Below are 12,477 nucleotides of genomic sequence, written 5' to 3' on the forward strand. Positions count from 1 at the left end.
TACAATATAGTTAGATAGGTACAATATAAACTCCTAAAAGTTCAATTGGTTTTTATTTATTTATTATTTCATTTTCATACGAGCAGTAGGCGACCCGCCCCCTCACCCCTGTCGCCACCTAAGGCGCGGCCAACTAGTTTCGCGCGCACTATAATGACACCTTTGCTGATGGAGTTATTTAGACAAATGTGGTAAATAAGTATTTGTGCGATCGCACGAGTATGCGCCGCGCCGCGCTCAAGCGTTCGTTGATCCGAGCATCAGCTGTTTTCGATTTTGTGTTTCATTGCTGGTTTTTTTTTATAGTAAAGTAATGAATTTTTTATGAACCTATCTTTTCATTTAGCTGTACTAACATGATGGACCGTGAATAATTCTAATAAAACATTAAAAAAATAGTAATCAGGGTCGATTGTGTTCCGTCCCATCAACAAAGGTGTCATTAGTACTATCGTCTGTCTTCGTTTTCGGAAGCGGTCTCCTAACGCCCGATATATATATATAATCAATCGATCTGTGATCTCTTCTATCTGTTCTAAGCTCTATATAACGCATATCGAGGGGTGAAAGGCTATTTAGTTTGAGCGACATTTGTTTTTGTAACTAATGGTCCGTTTTATTTGGTATTATTATCAACTTCTATTAAATTCACCCCATTAAAGAGCTGAAGATGTTTTTTATTAAGATATTTTTTTCGAAATTTTAAACTTTAAATAGCTCTCTCGTGTGAAGTTGCAAAAATTTCGCTAAAACCAATTAATCTTTCTTTCACCCCTCGATATAACATTATGGAATCTTTGGAAAATCTTTTACAAAATAATTGCGTTTAAATCATTACATTTGATGGATGCGGGAGATCACAAATTGTGTTTCTAAAGTTTTTTTTTAACTTAGTTTTTAAAGCACGTTCAAATTCTTGTCCATTACCCGCCTTCATTGTGAACGCTTGCAAAGTCCATTCGTTTTTATTATATATACATATGTTTTGAAATCATTCTAAAATTCTCGTTTTAACTGATGCTTGCTGTGTTTGTCCTTACATTGTGTTCGTCCTGTGTTTTTCGTACGATACGCTGTTACACATCATGAATACACCATTTGTCGGCTATTGGCATGGCAGTGTCAATGATACTAAAGTTGCTCGGTTTACACACGTACAGTCAGCTGTTTTGCATGTTGCTGAACATAATTCGTGTATTCATGATGATTTCTTGTGCTTCGAAACAGGTCAAATGCGCATGCCTATAAACGTACGATCGTTCCATTTTTTTTTTTATGTTTATTAACTAAACTGTATATCACACGATCAGTAGCTGTCATAGTGTTTTTGTTCTTTTCGTGGATCACGTTATGGTTACACTTAACTATATTTTCTGTTCTAACATCATGTACATACACCGCTCGCTTTGCAGTCAACGCTTAACAAGCGCCACATACGGATTTTTGAACGATTTTTGTCATCATATAATCACAAAATCAATTTTAGTATGTTATAATTTGACAATATAATATTATTACAGAGATGTTTAAATTTTTGAGGATATCAAGACTAAAAGTCCTTATTAAACTTTCGTTGATCTAGGCAATGGTTATTGTCAACTTCCGACTGTGATTTAATCAGAAATAATTGACGATTAACTTTTTTCTGTTAGATTCGTTTAATAATAATTGCTATGTTGCTTAAAAATTGAAAGTTTAAATAAGATTAACTGCGTCTTATTCCAAAAAAGTGACATAATTTTTTGTATATATCTAGATGACATGATGTTAATTTTTTCATACATTTTACGAAGTACCCTTCAAAAGTTCGAATAATCGCACAAAAATCTGTCCGTGGCCCTGATTAATGTGAACTTAGCTGACGTAGGGTTTCTTGCGTTGCAGGTGAATCTACGTACTTGTGAGGGCGGCCCGTCGGCTCGGAACCTCCCCGGTCCTCCAATGTAACGTACGCTCACTCTCTCCCTCGCCGCGGCGGAGGCTTCACGCGCGGTGCAAGACTTCCCCGGAGCCTTTACTGAACTTGTCGAACTAGTGTTTTGTGTGTGTTTCAATTGTGTAGAGTTTATTATAAGCGGGTTGTGCCATTGCCGCGTGCGGACGGATAAAGGAAACGGTTCGATCGTGAACTTGTGATAATAATGTGTGCTGAAAGACTTATTGAACTATGCAATCTTGGTACTAGACGTCGATGCGTCGATGTTTTTTTTTTTTTCGTATTTCGTAATCTGTTCGTACTTGAAGCCTTCGACGGTTACTGTCACACGCTGGTCACAAGGTAGGTTCTCATCTAAATGTTACAACGCAAATCTTATGACGGACATGTATAGTTGTCGGTTTTTTAACTGTACGATATATACGTCGCGGTGTTGTTTTCAACTTGGTCGCAGAGCCACCCGCTCGCCGCCCTCGGAGTTTGTACGGCAGATTTTTTTATACTCTTTTTAGTTCTTTTAAATATTAAAAAAAATATCGAACGAAAATTTTTCAAATTCTTTTTCAATTGTGTCTTTGAGGTGTAAGTTTTGACGTGTTCCCGTATTTGACTCGCGCGAGAATCGACTTTGAAAAATTTGCGTTCAGACTAAGGTACTTTTTTTACTTTGTTGAAGGAAATAGCGTAGGTGTTAGTTAGAATACCGGCCAGTGTTGAGGAATTTTTTTCTTTTTAATTCAAAATGTATGGGTTTTTAAAAATAAACAAAAGTGATGCGGAGACATATATTGTTCGAAGCGATAAGTGTATTTGTATGAAATGTCGTTTTCACTTTGGTGTATTATTCATTAGAGTTCATTGTTAGGATTACAAAAAGTCGACATTTATATTGATCACTGCTCATTCGGAAGTGAATTTCATTAGTTCGTCATTAAATCGTTTACGAGATGTGCCGTTCAAAACTAATCGATTTTAATCGATGTTTTAGTGTTGCAACACGATTTCTTGTCGATACAATTTAATTGTAAAATTCACATAATATAGATTTTTTTACGAACGAAGTCAAACCTTGATCCGCCTATCCTCAATGAATAATATAAATATGATAACTAGAAATATTATTATACAAAACACGTTTCTATTATGTGTAATTGTCTTCTTTTTGTAATCGATGAAATATTAATTAATCAGAAATACTGGTTATGACTTTGAATAAATAAAAAAACAACTGAAATAGGGACTTAATAGGGAACCAATTTTTTTGGTGGTGCTCTTAAGTTCTCGTAAAATTTATATTTAAAGGGCAACTCTATTGTCATCGACCTTGTCTTGTTCGTTTATCGACATGAAAAATTAATTTATCGAAACGTTCGCTCTAGTTGAAAAAAAAAAAAAGCGTATCGATAAATGAACGCGATTAATTCAAAATTTGTGACCAACGTTAAATCTGCCAAAATATTAAATGAATACAATTTTCTTCTATAGACATACATGTGCACCATCCTTTCTGTTAGTTAATTGCGATATTACAAATAATAAATGTATATTTACGTTTTTTTTTTTTTAATTTGTACAAGAATAACATTGCCGTGTGCTCGAGGCAGTAATACCCACCAGCTTAATTGTATAAGTAATGTACGGACAGTTAATCGTTTTGTATATTTAACTGAAGATCTCACAACTGCCGTCGTTTAATCGTTTTAATTTTCGTTTTGTTTTTTTAGGCTTTACGAGAATATATTTGGGGTAAATTTTTTTTGTGACTAGCAACACGCATGTTTTTTTTTTTTTTGTTCGAGAAATACTCTAGATTTAAACGTCGATCAATAGGTTAAACGTGTAACGGTTTTAAAAAAGGGGTTTTATTAAGTTTAATAAATCCCAAAGTAACTGCGGTTATGTAATTATTGAAAAAAGAAAAAAACTTTTCGAATTGCTGTTTTAAGACAAGGAATGGATTTTTTTAGATTTTAGGTTTTTTTTTTAAATAATTGACAGTTCTAGTAAAATCTCCTCTTTACTACTTAACTAGAGTTGAAAAAATAGAATACTTGTACATAATAAATTAACATTTCTTCATTAATAATGTAGATTACTGGAATAATCTAGGCCAAGGCTGTTCAAACCACTGTTTTATTTTGGTTTCGCTCGTATGGACGTATAATAAAAATACACATGTTCAAATACAGATAAAGTTTAATTTACAGAATATATTTGATGTAAACTTCTGATTTTAATTTAAATAAAAAAAAAATAGAATAAGAAAGTATCCGTCGACGATTTTTATCCTTGAACATTAAAAAACAATTCAATTTTAAACGGTCACTTTGTCGTATTTTTATTTTGTCCCGAAATCATCCCTAGCCTGGACGGCTGTGGTCTCGACAGAGTAGAATCGACAGAATGTTTTCTGATCGTTTTGTGGATTCGAACAGACAAAACGTTTGTCTTACTTTTCTAATCATCTGACGGTACAATTGAAGTGAGTTCGTGTGCTCATTGCATTACATTGCGGCGCGGGTGTGGACTACAAATTGCCCTGCAGAGCAAGGCCCGCAACCCGCAACACTAATACGGGTTGCAGACCAAGAGTTAAACTAAGTTGGTGCTTACTGGTAGTTGGACCTCTTGTGAGTCCGCGCGGGTAGGTACCACCACCCTGCCTATTTCTGCCTTGAAGCAGCAATGCGTTTCGGTTTGAAGGGTGGGGCAACTGTTGTAACTATACTTGAGACCTCAAAACTTATATCTCAAGGTGGTGGCGCGTTTACGTTGTAGATGTCTATGGGCTCCAGTAACCATTTAACACCAGGTGGGCTGTGAGCTCGTCCACCCATCCAAGCAATAATAGTTTAGCTTTGCTCGCACAAATGACGATTAAAAATTTCAATAAATTGCTCCTATTCGCTACAAAACGACGTATACGACAAAGACTTCGGACAGTACTGGCGAAGGTTGTGCGAAGGGCGTGCGGGGAAGGCCAGAGGGGCTTAGCTTAGCTCGTGTAGCTGCGCATCAGCCTACACAACTAACTTAGCTTCGCATATTTTAGTTAGCTCACGTAGTTTAGTTCGCATAGTTTGCGGTCTGCACACAAGTATTTATTTATTTGGGAAACAAACAGTACAATACAAACATATAATATTAAAAAAAATATAGCTAAAACAATAACCAAATATGCTTCCACAATCAAAATCACATATAAGTAGAAAGTGAACAAGAAGAGAAATTTAGAAATTTAAATTACAAAAAACCAAAAGCAACACAATACGCACATATTATTTTATACATCAACTTACACTATAAAACTATAATACTTATCGGGCTAAATCACCTTATAAATATTTTAAAATAGCTTTTCTATATGCTACAAGTGACAAGCAAAAGATGTCAGCATTAGAGAACTTAGCATCATACAACCTACAAGATCTACGGACAAAAGAGTTAGAAGCATATTTCGTTCGAGCCGTGGACATGTGGAAGGTCTGTTTAGAACGCGCGGAAATACGACTACATTTAAATGAAATTTTGGAAAGAAGATAGCTAGAATCAATCTCGTTATTTATTATTTTATATAAAAACATTTGATCCCTCAGTAGCCTACGATCGACCAGAGAGACAAATTCTGTCGGTTCTGGAGAGTTAAAGTGACGACAACGGTATAAAAGATGCTTAAAAAACTTTTTTTTTGGGCTCTTTCTAGTCGCTGAATATAAATATTATATTGGGGATTCCAAGTATGGAAAACTGCTTCAGCTATGCGAGCTAAGCTAAACTAACAGCTTTTAGCTCTTGGTCTGCAACCCGTATAACAATCGTGGTCCACAGAACTCTGTTTATGGTGTTATGCATTAGATATTTAGATGTTTTGTATTATGAGAAACAAAAATAACCTCATGTACAGGGTGTAAGGAGATCGCAAAGCCGAAAGGGCGTGATATTGCCCACCACTAAGATTCTTATTCAAAGTTTATACATGAATGATGTTAAGATGTGTCCGATATATATGAAGCAGGAGTTAATACGGATTCAATAAAATACAAAGGTTTGATGTTATAGCTTTAACTGTACGGCTTAGTGTTTCGTTAGATGTTTAGATTTGTGGGTAGATTGAAAAAATCTTTGTACAAGCGTCTTTCTAACTAGAATCAAATGTATACATAAAAAGTAATGGGTTACGACCACGAATATGTTTCCTTTTCAACGAGTTTTGTAACTACCTTCAACTTTTGGTATTTGTACAGACACCTATGCATTCAAAATTAAGTTAAATTCTATTTAAATACACAACATCGAAAGATTATGAATGTTAACTTTGTAAAAGTTTTTTTTTTTTTTTTGTAATAAATATTATTGTCTTTTTTTTTCTTAATTATTCTGAATACATTTGTTGATAGACGTGTTAATGCTGATGTAAATTAGTACGTTTCAGTTACTAAATATCTTTTATCTCGCTCGGCTGCGCATCGGCTGTGTGATTCATTCGTATAACGCGGTTTTTCAACTTTAGTCTGTAGCGACATCAGAATAACAACAAATAGGGTTTCATTTTCTACAAGACAATATTTTATAGGGAAACGCAGTCCCGTATTTTGCATGTTTATAGTTCTTAGACCAATCGAAAGGAATCCTATCATAAATATTAAGAGCATAAAGATATTTAATGCCTCATCCACTGTCTCTAATGTCGTTGTGGTGCACGGTTGTCGACGAAATTGGTGAGCTCATGTCGAAATTTTCGTACCGATCAATCAACTGAGAGCGCGTATTACAATTGGGTTTATTAATATTCCAAATTAAATTAAAATGAAACTACCTTCTTATTCGGAATATAAGTAGAAAGTGAACAAGAAGAGAAATTTAGAAATTTAAATTACAAAAAACCAAAAGCAACACAATACGCACATATTATTTTATACATCAACTTACACTATAAAACTATAATACTTATCGGGCTAAATCACCTTATAAATATTTTAAAATAGCTTTTCTATATGCTACAAGTGACAAGCAAAAGATGTCAGCATTAGAGAACTTAGCATCATACAACCTACAAGATCTACGGACAAAAGAGTTAGAAGCATATTTCGTTCGAGCCGTGGACATGTGGAAGGTCTGTTTAGAACGCGCGGAAATACGACTACATTTAAATGAAATTTTGGAAAGAAGATAGCTAGAATCAATCTCGTATTTTGCATGTTTATAGTTCTTAGACCAATCGAAAGGAATCCTATCATAAATATTAAGAGCATAAAGATATTTAATGCCTCATCCACTGTCTCTAATGTCGTTGTGGTGCACGGTTGTCGACGAAATTGGTGAGCTCATGTCGAAATTTTCGTACCGATCAATCAACTGAGAGCGCGTATTACAATTGGGTTTATTAATATTCCAAATTAAATTAAAATGAAACTACCTTCTTATTCGGAATCACGATTGTGAACTGATGTAATTGGGACAAATTAATATTAAATATAATTAAATTAGAATGTAATAGACATGTTTGTTGTGGTTGGCCACGAGAAAACTAAGCGATTCGGGATATTAATCAGTGCTCTTGTTAGAATTTTAGCGTTCGAATTTTACAACATACAATGATAAAGTATAGGAGGAAATAAAAATGCATTAATTTACATACATTTAAACCCGAAAAGTGTACATTCGCGCTTGCAGAGACAAAATGACGTTGAGACGGCCATCTTGCTTAACGCTAGATAACGATGAATCTGTGTTCGCGTTTGAAGCAATAAAACAATAACTCAATGACAGTTGTTCTTAATGCTTTCAAAATAGATCGAATCTATATTAAGCAGAGTGAAAACTTTGTCTAATTTCGGACACAATTTGCAACACTGAAACTTGGGTGTTTTATTGAAGAAATTTTATGTGTTGTCTTGCCGATATTTTCACTTTAAATAAATTGATGATCGAATCAATTCGAAATCTTTCATGAAAATGTTTAATTTCTATGACGTTTAAGGGAGGGAATAAGAGTCCACGAATAATGTGATGTAACGGCCTTCGATTTGGTTGGCGGTCCAAATATGTACAGTGTAATGTTTGAATATTTTTTTCCCCGCCAATATTTTCCCGCCACTCGCTTCCATCACAGAAGAAGAAATATATCGAAAATCAAATGACGAACACATTATTATTCTTAGAAGTCTTATTATGTCATACATTATATTACCAATAAAAATAGTAAATGATGCGGCTAAAAATGATTACTTTATTTATTTGATTTTCGTTTATTTTTGTTACCGGAAAAAACCTCTTACATCAGTTTCAAAAGAATTTTGTATTTTTTTTCTTTTCAAAACCATGACTAGTGTTGTCAGCATAAAAAAAATGCTCTCAAAACATTACAAATTCACTGCAATAGGTGATCCATATTAAAATTGTATGGCAAGACTGAATTTGGACCGTCAACGGGCTGGGTGTGGTTGTATCAAAAATGCAATTATTGTGAATACGGATTAACGGAATAGAATCCTGCTCGATTTTAAGTGTATTTTTTGTTACATTTTTAGCATTTTTGAAACGACCATAGTGTAAAGATAGTAAGTAGTAGGGGATTAAGAAATGTTTACAGTGAGTTAGGTTAGATCGTGTGTAGATAGGGGTAGTTTTCCAATGACAGCACAAGAGCGCATTATGCTCAACGTTGAATGTTCCAACTACAGCAACGCTTCGCACAATCGAGCACTCTCAAAAGTACTGCTCTCGCGTGATACTCGCGATCGATACCGACTCAGTGACAGAAAATTGACAAGTGTTTTTTCTTCAAGTTGGCATTGATCGAAATTTTGTTTATATTATCGTTAATAATATTATTTAATGTTGAAAAAAATTGTAAGGCTTTCGTTTCGTCGTAGTTTCTTAGAAATAATCAATGTTAATTAAAACTGTGCTAACTTAGCGCACTCTGCTGATGCATTTGAAAACTAATTCACGTTCCAATTAAGCTTCAGCATAATTCGGCATTGTGCGTTACTGAGTCGCATTATGCTCTATAATTGGAAAACTACCAGGGTATTTAACGTCATAGGAGCGGTCTAAATGAAAAAATAATATTAATCAAAATTTAATTCGTTTTTTTAGACTTAATTAAATACTTTTTGTTTTAAAAATTTCTTTTATAAATAAGGAGAAGTCACACAAATACTTCAGCTTTTTTTTTTTTTTTCGAAACGTATTATATTAAGTGTCATGAATTTGTTTTTCTACTTTTTTTCTTCTTCTCTCCATTTAATTTCAATTTAGTTGTTTTTTTTTTTGTATTTTTTAAATCGTAACGTTGTTCGACTCACTTCTCTTATTTCAGCAAATTTTATTCAAGTAGCTTGTCTATGGTTGGAGTATGTAAATACAATGAAAAATATATTTAAATATTACATGTACTTTTGTTATATTACAAGTCGATTGATTAATTGGATCGCACCATCAATTTGGCGTCCTGTTTCATTATTATTTTTTTGAATACGTGTTTATTATAAAATCAAGTACAAATTTAGGATTTGGTTTGTTACGTCGCCGTTTAGACGATAACGAGCCAAGTCATTTATCTATTTTTTCTTTAAGTAAAACGATTAAAAGTTATAGTTAAAATGTTATTTAATAATAAAACGGCCACCTCTAGTATTAAAATAACCCCCATTCCAAGTAATTCGAAACTTTTTTTATATTTCTTTCACGCGAATTTTATTCTTTTTTTTTTCTATTTTCACTCGATCCTCGGGTTCCTCGATGGGGCGATCGCTGGTTTTTGAAAATGGAATTAACTGTAACTCTTACAAGATAACATTACTGTCTTTATAATATAATACATTAAATTAATCTGAAGGTGAAATAAAGGCAAATGTTTTTAAGCAAATAACTCGAACCTCATCGAAATAGATCAAGTACCAGTAGGTACATGTTTAGTTGCGAAAGTCAAATATACATAGCGGAAGTGTGTTTGAGTGCTCACGGCTGACAGCCGTTAGCTACGCTATCTTACATTGATGGCATGGGCAAAGGACTTTAAACCGCTTCCTCGTTTGCCATTTGCTAATAAAAAAACGAAAGTTGTTTGGTTGCCTAGCAACGGTACTACCAGCGCGCCTCGTCGCGGCTAGTGATGCGGCACCACTCATCAAAGTTGTAGCTTTAAATATTGTTGTTTGCCTTATAAAAAAATGTGATCTTATGACGATTATACCTAAAGGATGTCACTGCACGGTTCGGACGCAGAATTTGTACTAAATTACGTATTTGTTTCGCGTTTCGAACGATTGATTTACAAATAGAAAGCGATAAGATCGCGTCGAAATTCACAAAAAGTTCCCCTTGAAGCAATGATCGAATAGCTGAGATGCCGCGGCGTTTCACTATCGACCTTAAGGGCCTCAAGATCCTCAAGTATTGAAATGAGAAATTAAGGCGTGATTGAGTCCTGTATTTGTAAATTAACTTACATAATGTACGTTATTTACATTCTCCATTGTCAACTTAGCGCAACTAACTGTCTGTTCACAGCCTCACATCTTTTGACAAGCTCTGTGTCCCCGGCGAGTATGAAAAAAAAAATGCCTTGTATAATGATAGCAAAGTGAATTATGTAATATATTAAGGATTACATTATCAATGTGCGATGTTATAAGCTCAGTGAAGATTTGAAAGAAAAGAAAAAAAACTGCTGTCAATTGAATATCCGATACGCGAAAGGGCTTTAGTAGTCGATAGTTCGCTTGATGTCTTGACGTTGCCACATCTCTATTTGTCGATATTTTTAAATAATTTTTTTGTTGGTGTTGTTTTGATGAAATATGATGTTGCACGTGCTAGTTAATGTTGCCAATATGATGCGATGAACATTTTTATCGATGGTTTTGGTAGCATTTAATTTTTAACGAATTAACGCACGACTTCAGTAAAGCCCTCTCCGCAATAATGTTTTTAGATTGAATAATAAGATTCTGATGTTCTTAGTTCCGCAATTAATAAAATGTAAATTTTTCTTATTAGTAAGTAAAAGATCTCATATGTCTTATTTTTTGTTTTGTCTTTTTTATATTTTGAGGAACTTCGGAATAGTCGAGTTGATTTAAAGACAACAATGTAAAATATATTGATGTATATAATTTGTTTGTTTTATTTACAATTCCTCTTAACTATTATTCAAAAATATTTTCACCTTTTACGTAGGTAAATTAAGTCGCGGGTAAAATTTTGCGTTATCCCAAAGGCTCCAAAACTATTCCATGCGAACGAAGTCGCGGGCAAAAGCTTAGTTGTCGTATATACAGTAATTTTTTAAAAGTATCCAGTCGATGGTAAGCAAATTGAAATAGAGGAGAAATAGAAATGTAGCTTACTAAAATTTTTAATCAAAATTGTTGAAATTATTATTTTTACCAGAATTACTAGTCTATGTATATACAGTCAATTAATTTCAGCTACGGTCTTTTGATAAAATCTAGAATATATTTTCTAATACCAAGAATGAGTCCATCCCCCGAAATTCTTTTCTAATAAATCGAGAGAATAAAACAGTGTCTTTAGATGTTTAGAGGCGACTGCATGGAATTGGCTGAAAAAAATTGCCCAACATCAATTTTTATTCAAGAATAAATTTTACGAACATGAAATTAGCGAAAGCTATTAGTGTGTTTTGTAAAATCGTAATACCTACTAAGGTACAAAATTAAGTGTACCTACATAAAGTTAAACTATTAAAAATACATTTTATTGATTTCTATCGGTGTAAATACATCGCATTTATTTTACAGGTTATCAAAAATCTGTGTTATCCGGTCGGTTTTGTACTGAAAAAATACATTATTATTGTGAATATGGTATTTTGTAGAAGCTTTGTGTAAAATATCATAGGTATATCTTTTATTTTCATAGTGAATTCTATACAGTTTTAAAAATACATCAGCTCTAGTGTTTAATAGGATATGGTTGGAGGATTGTTTTAACGCTTAATCATATCAACACTTACCTATTTCTACCACAGCGGGTCGACGACGGTAAACGACAAGTATTACTACGTAATTAAATAGCAATAAACAAAACAAAACGAAAAAAGTAGATTAATAACTGTTTTGAATTTATGTTTAGGACTGAGAAAAGGATAAGTTTTAGGACTTACTCCGTAGTTCGTTGATGGAATTTTCTATTTTCTCACTGGCGAGACTTATATGTGCTGATTGATAAACAAAAAACACAATTTTATCGTTTTTGCACCGGCGCCATGTTTTTAGGATTTTTTTTCACACACTTCGCGCCGTTTTTCACAGTCGTAGTTCTTTTTATAGTGTCAACAGATGGCGTGGATAGCAGATCGAGGAAGAAATAAGGAAACGGAAGTCCCAACAATAACTAGATTAATTATTATTGGTAAGAAAAAGTCTAGAAGTCAAATGTGCAAAAGCATTAATGATGATACGTGCATTTCAATGCAAAAGTTCAAAATGAGTCATTTGAGACGTTGTGGCGTGTTTAGTGTTAAAAAAAACCAAAGACGCGGGAACGAAACAGCAGTTTAAATTCTAATC

General features: G+C 33.6%; 1 protein-coding gene and 1 long non-coding RNA gene across 3 annotated transcripts in view; one reads left to right on the plus strand and one right to left on the minus strand.

Moving 5' to 3' along the window:
• The window catches only part of LOC101745952 (phosphatidylinositol 3,4,5-trisphosphate 3-phosphatase and dual-specificity protein phosphatase PTEN), a 73,235-nt gene extending 62,177 nt beyond the window's left edge, over positions 1 to 11,058 (plus strand). For both annotated transcript variants that reach the window (XM_012688860.4, XM_012688859.4), the window contains one exon: positions 1,885 to 11,058. In XM_012688860.4, the coding sequence (XP_012544314.1) occupies positions 1,885 to 1,904 (20 nt within the window). In that variant the 3' untranslated portion in view covers positions 1,905 to 11,058. The remainder of the gene's footprint in view (positions 1 to 1,884) is intronic.
• Positions 10,702 to 12,201, minus strand: LOC134201831 (uncharacterized). Its single transcript, XR_009977088.1, has 2 exons — positions 12,072 to 12,201; positions 10,702 to 11,507 (listed from the first exon to the last, which is right to left on the minus strand). It is a non-coding gene; the product is annotated as an uncharacterized LOC134201831 (long non-coding RNA).
• Between the last annotated feature and the right edge of the window lie 276 nt (positions 12,202 to 12,477).

This window comes from Bombyx mori, chromosome 3 (assembly GCF_030269925.1).
Source record: "Bombyx mori chromosome 3, ASM3026992v2".
Classification (NCBI taxonomy): Eukaryota; Metazoa; Arthropoda; class Insecta; order Lepidoptera; family Bombycidae; genus Bombyx; species Bombyx mori.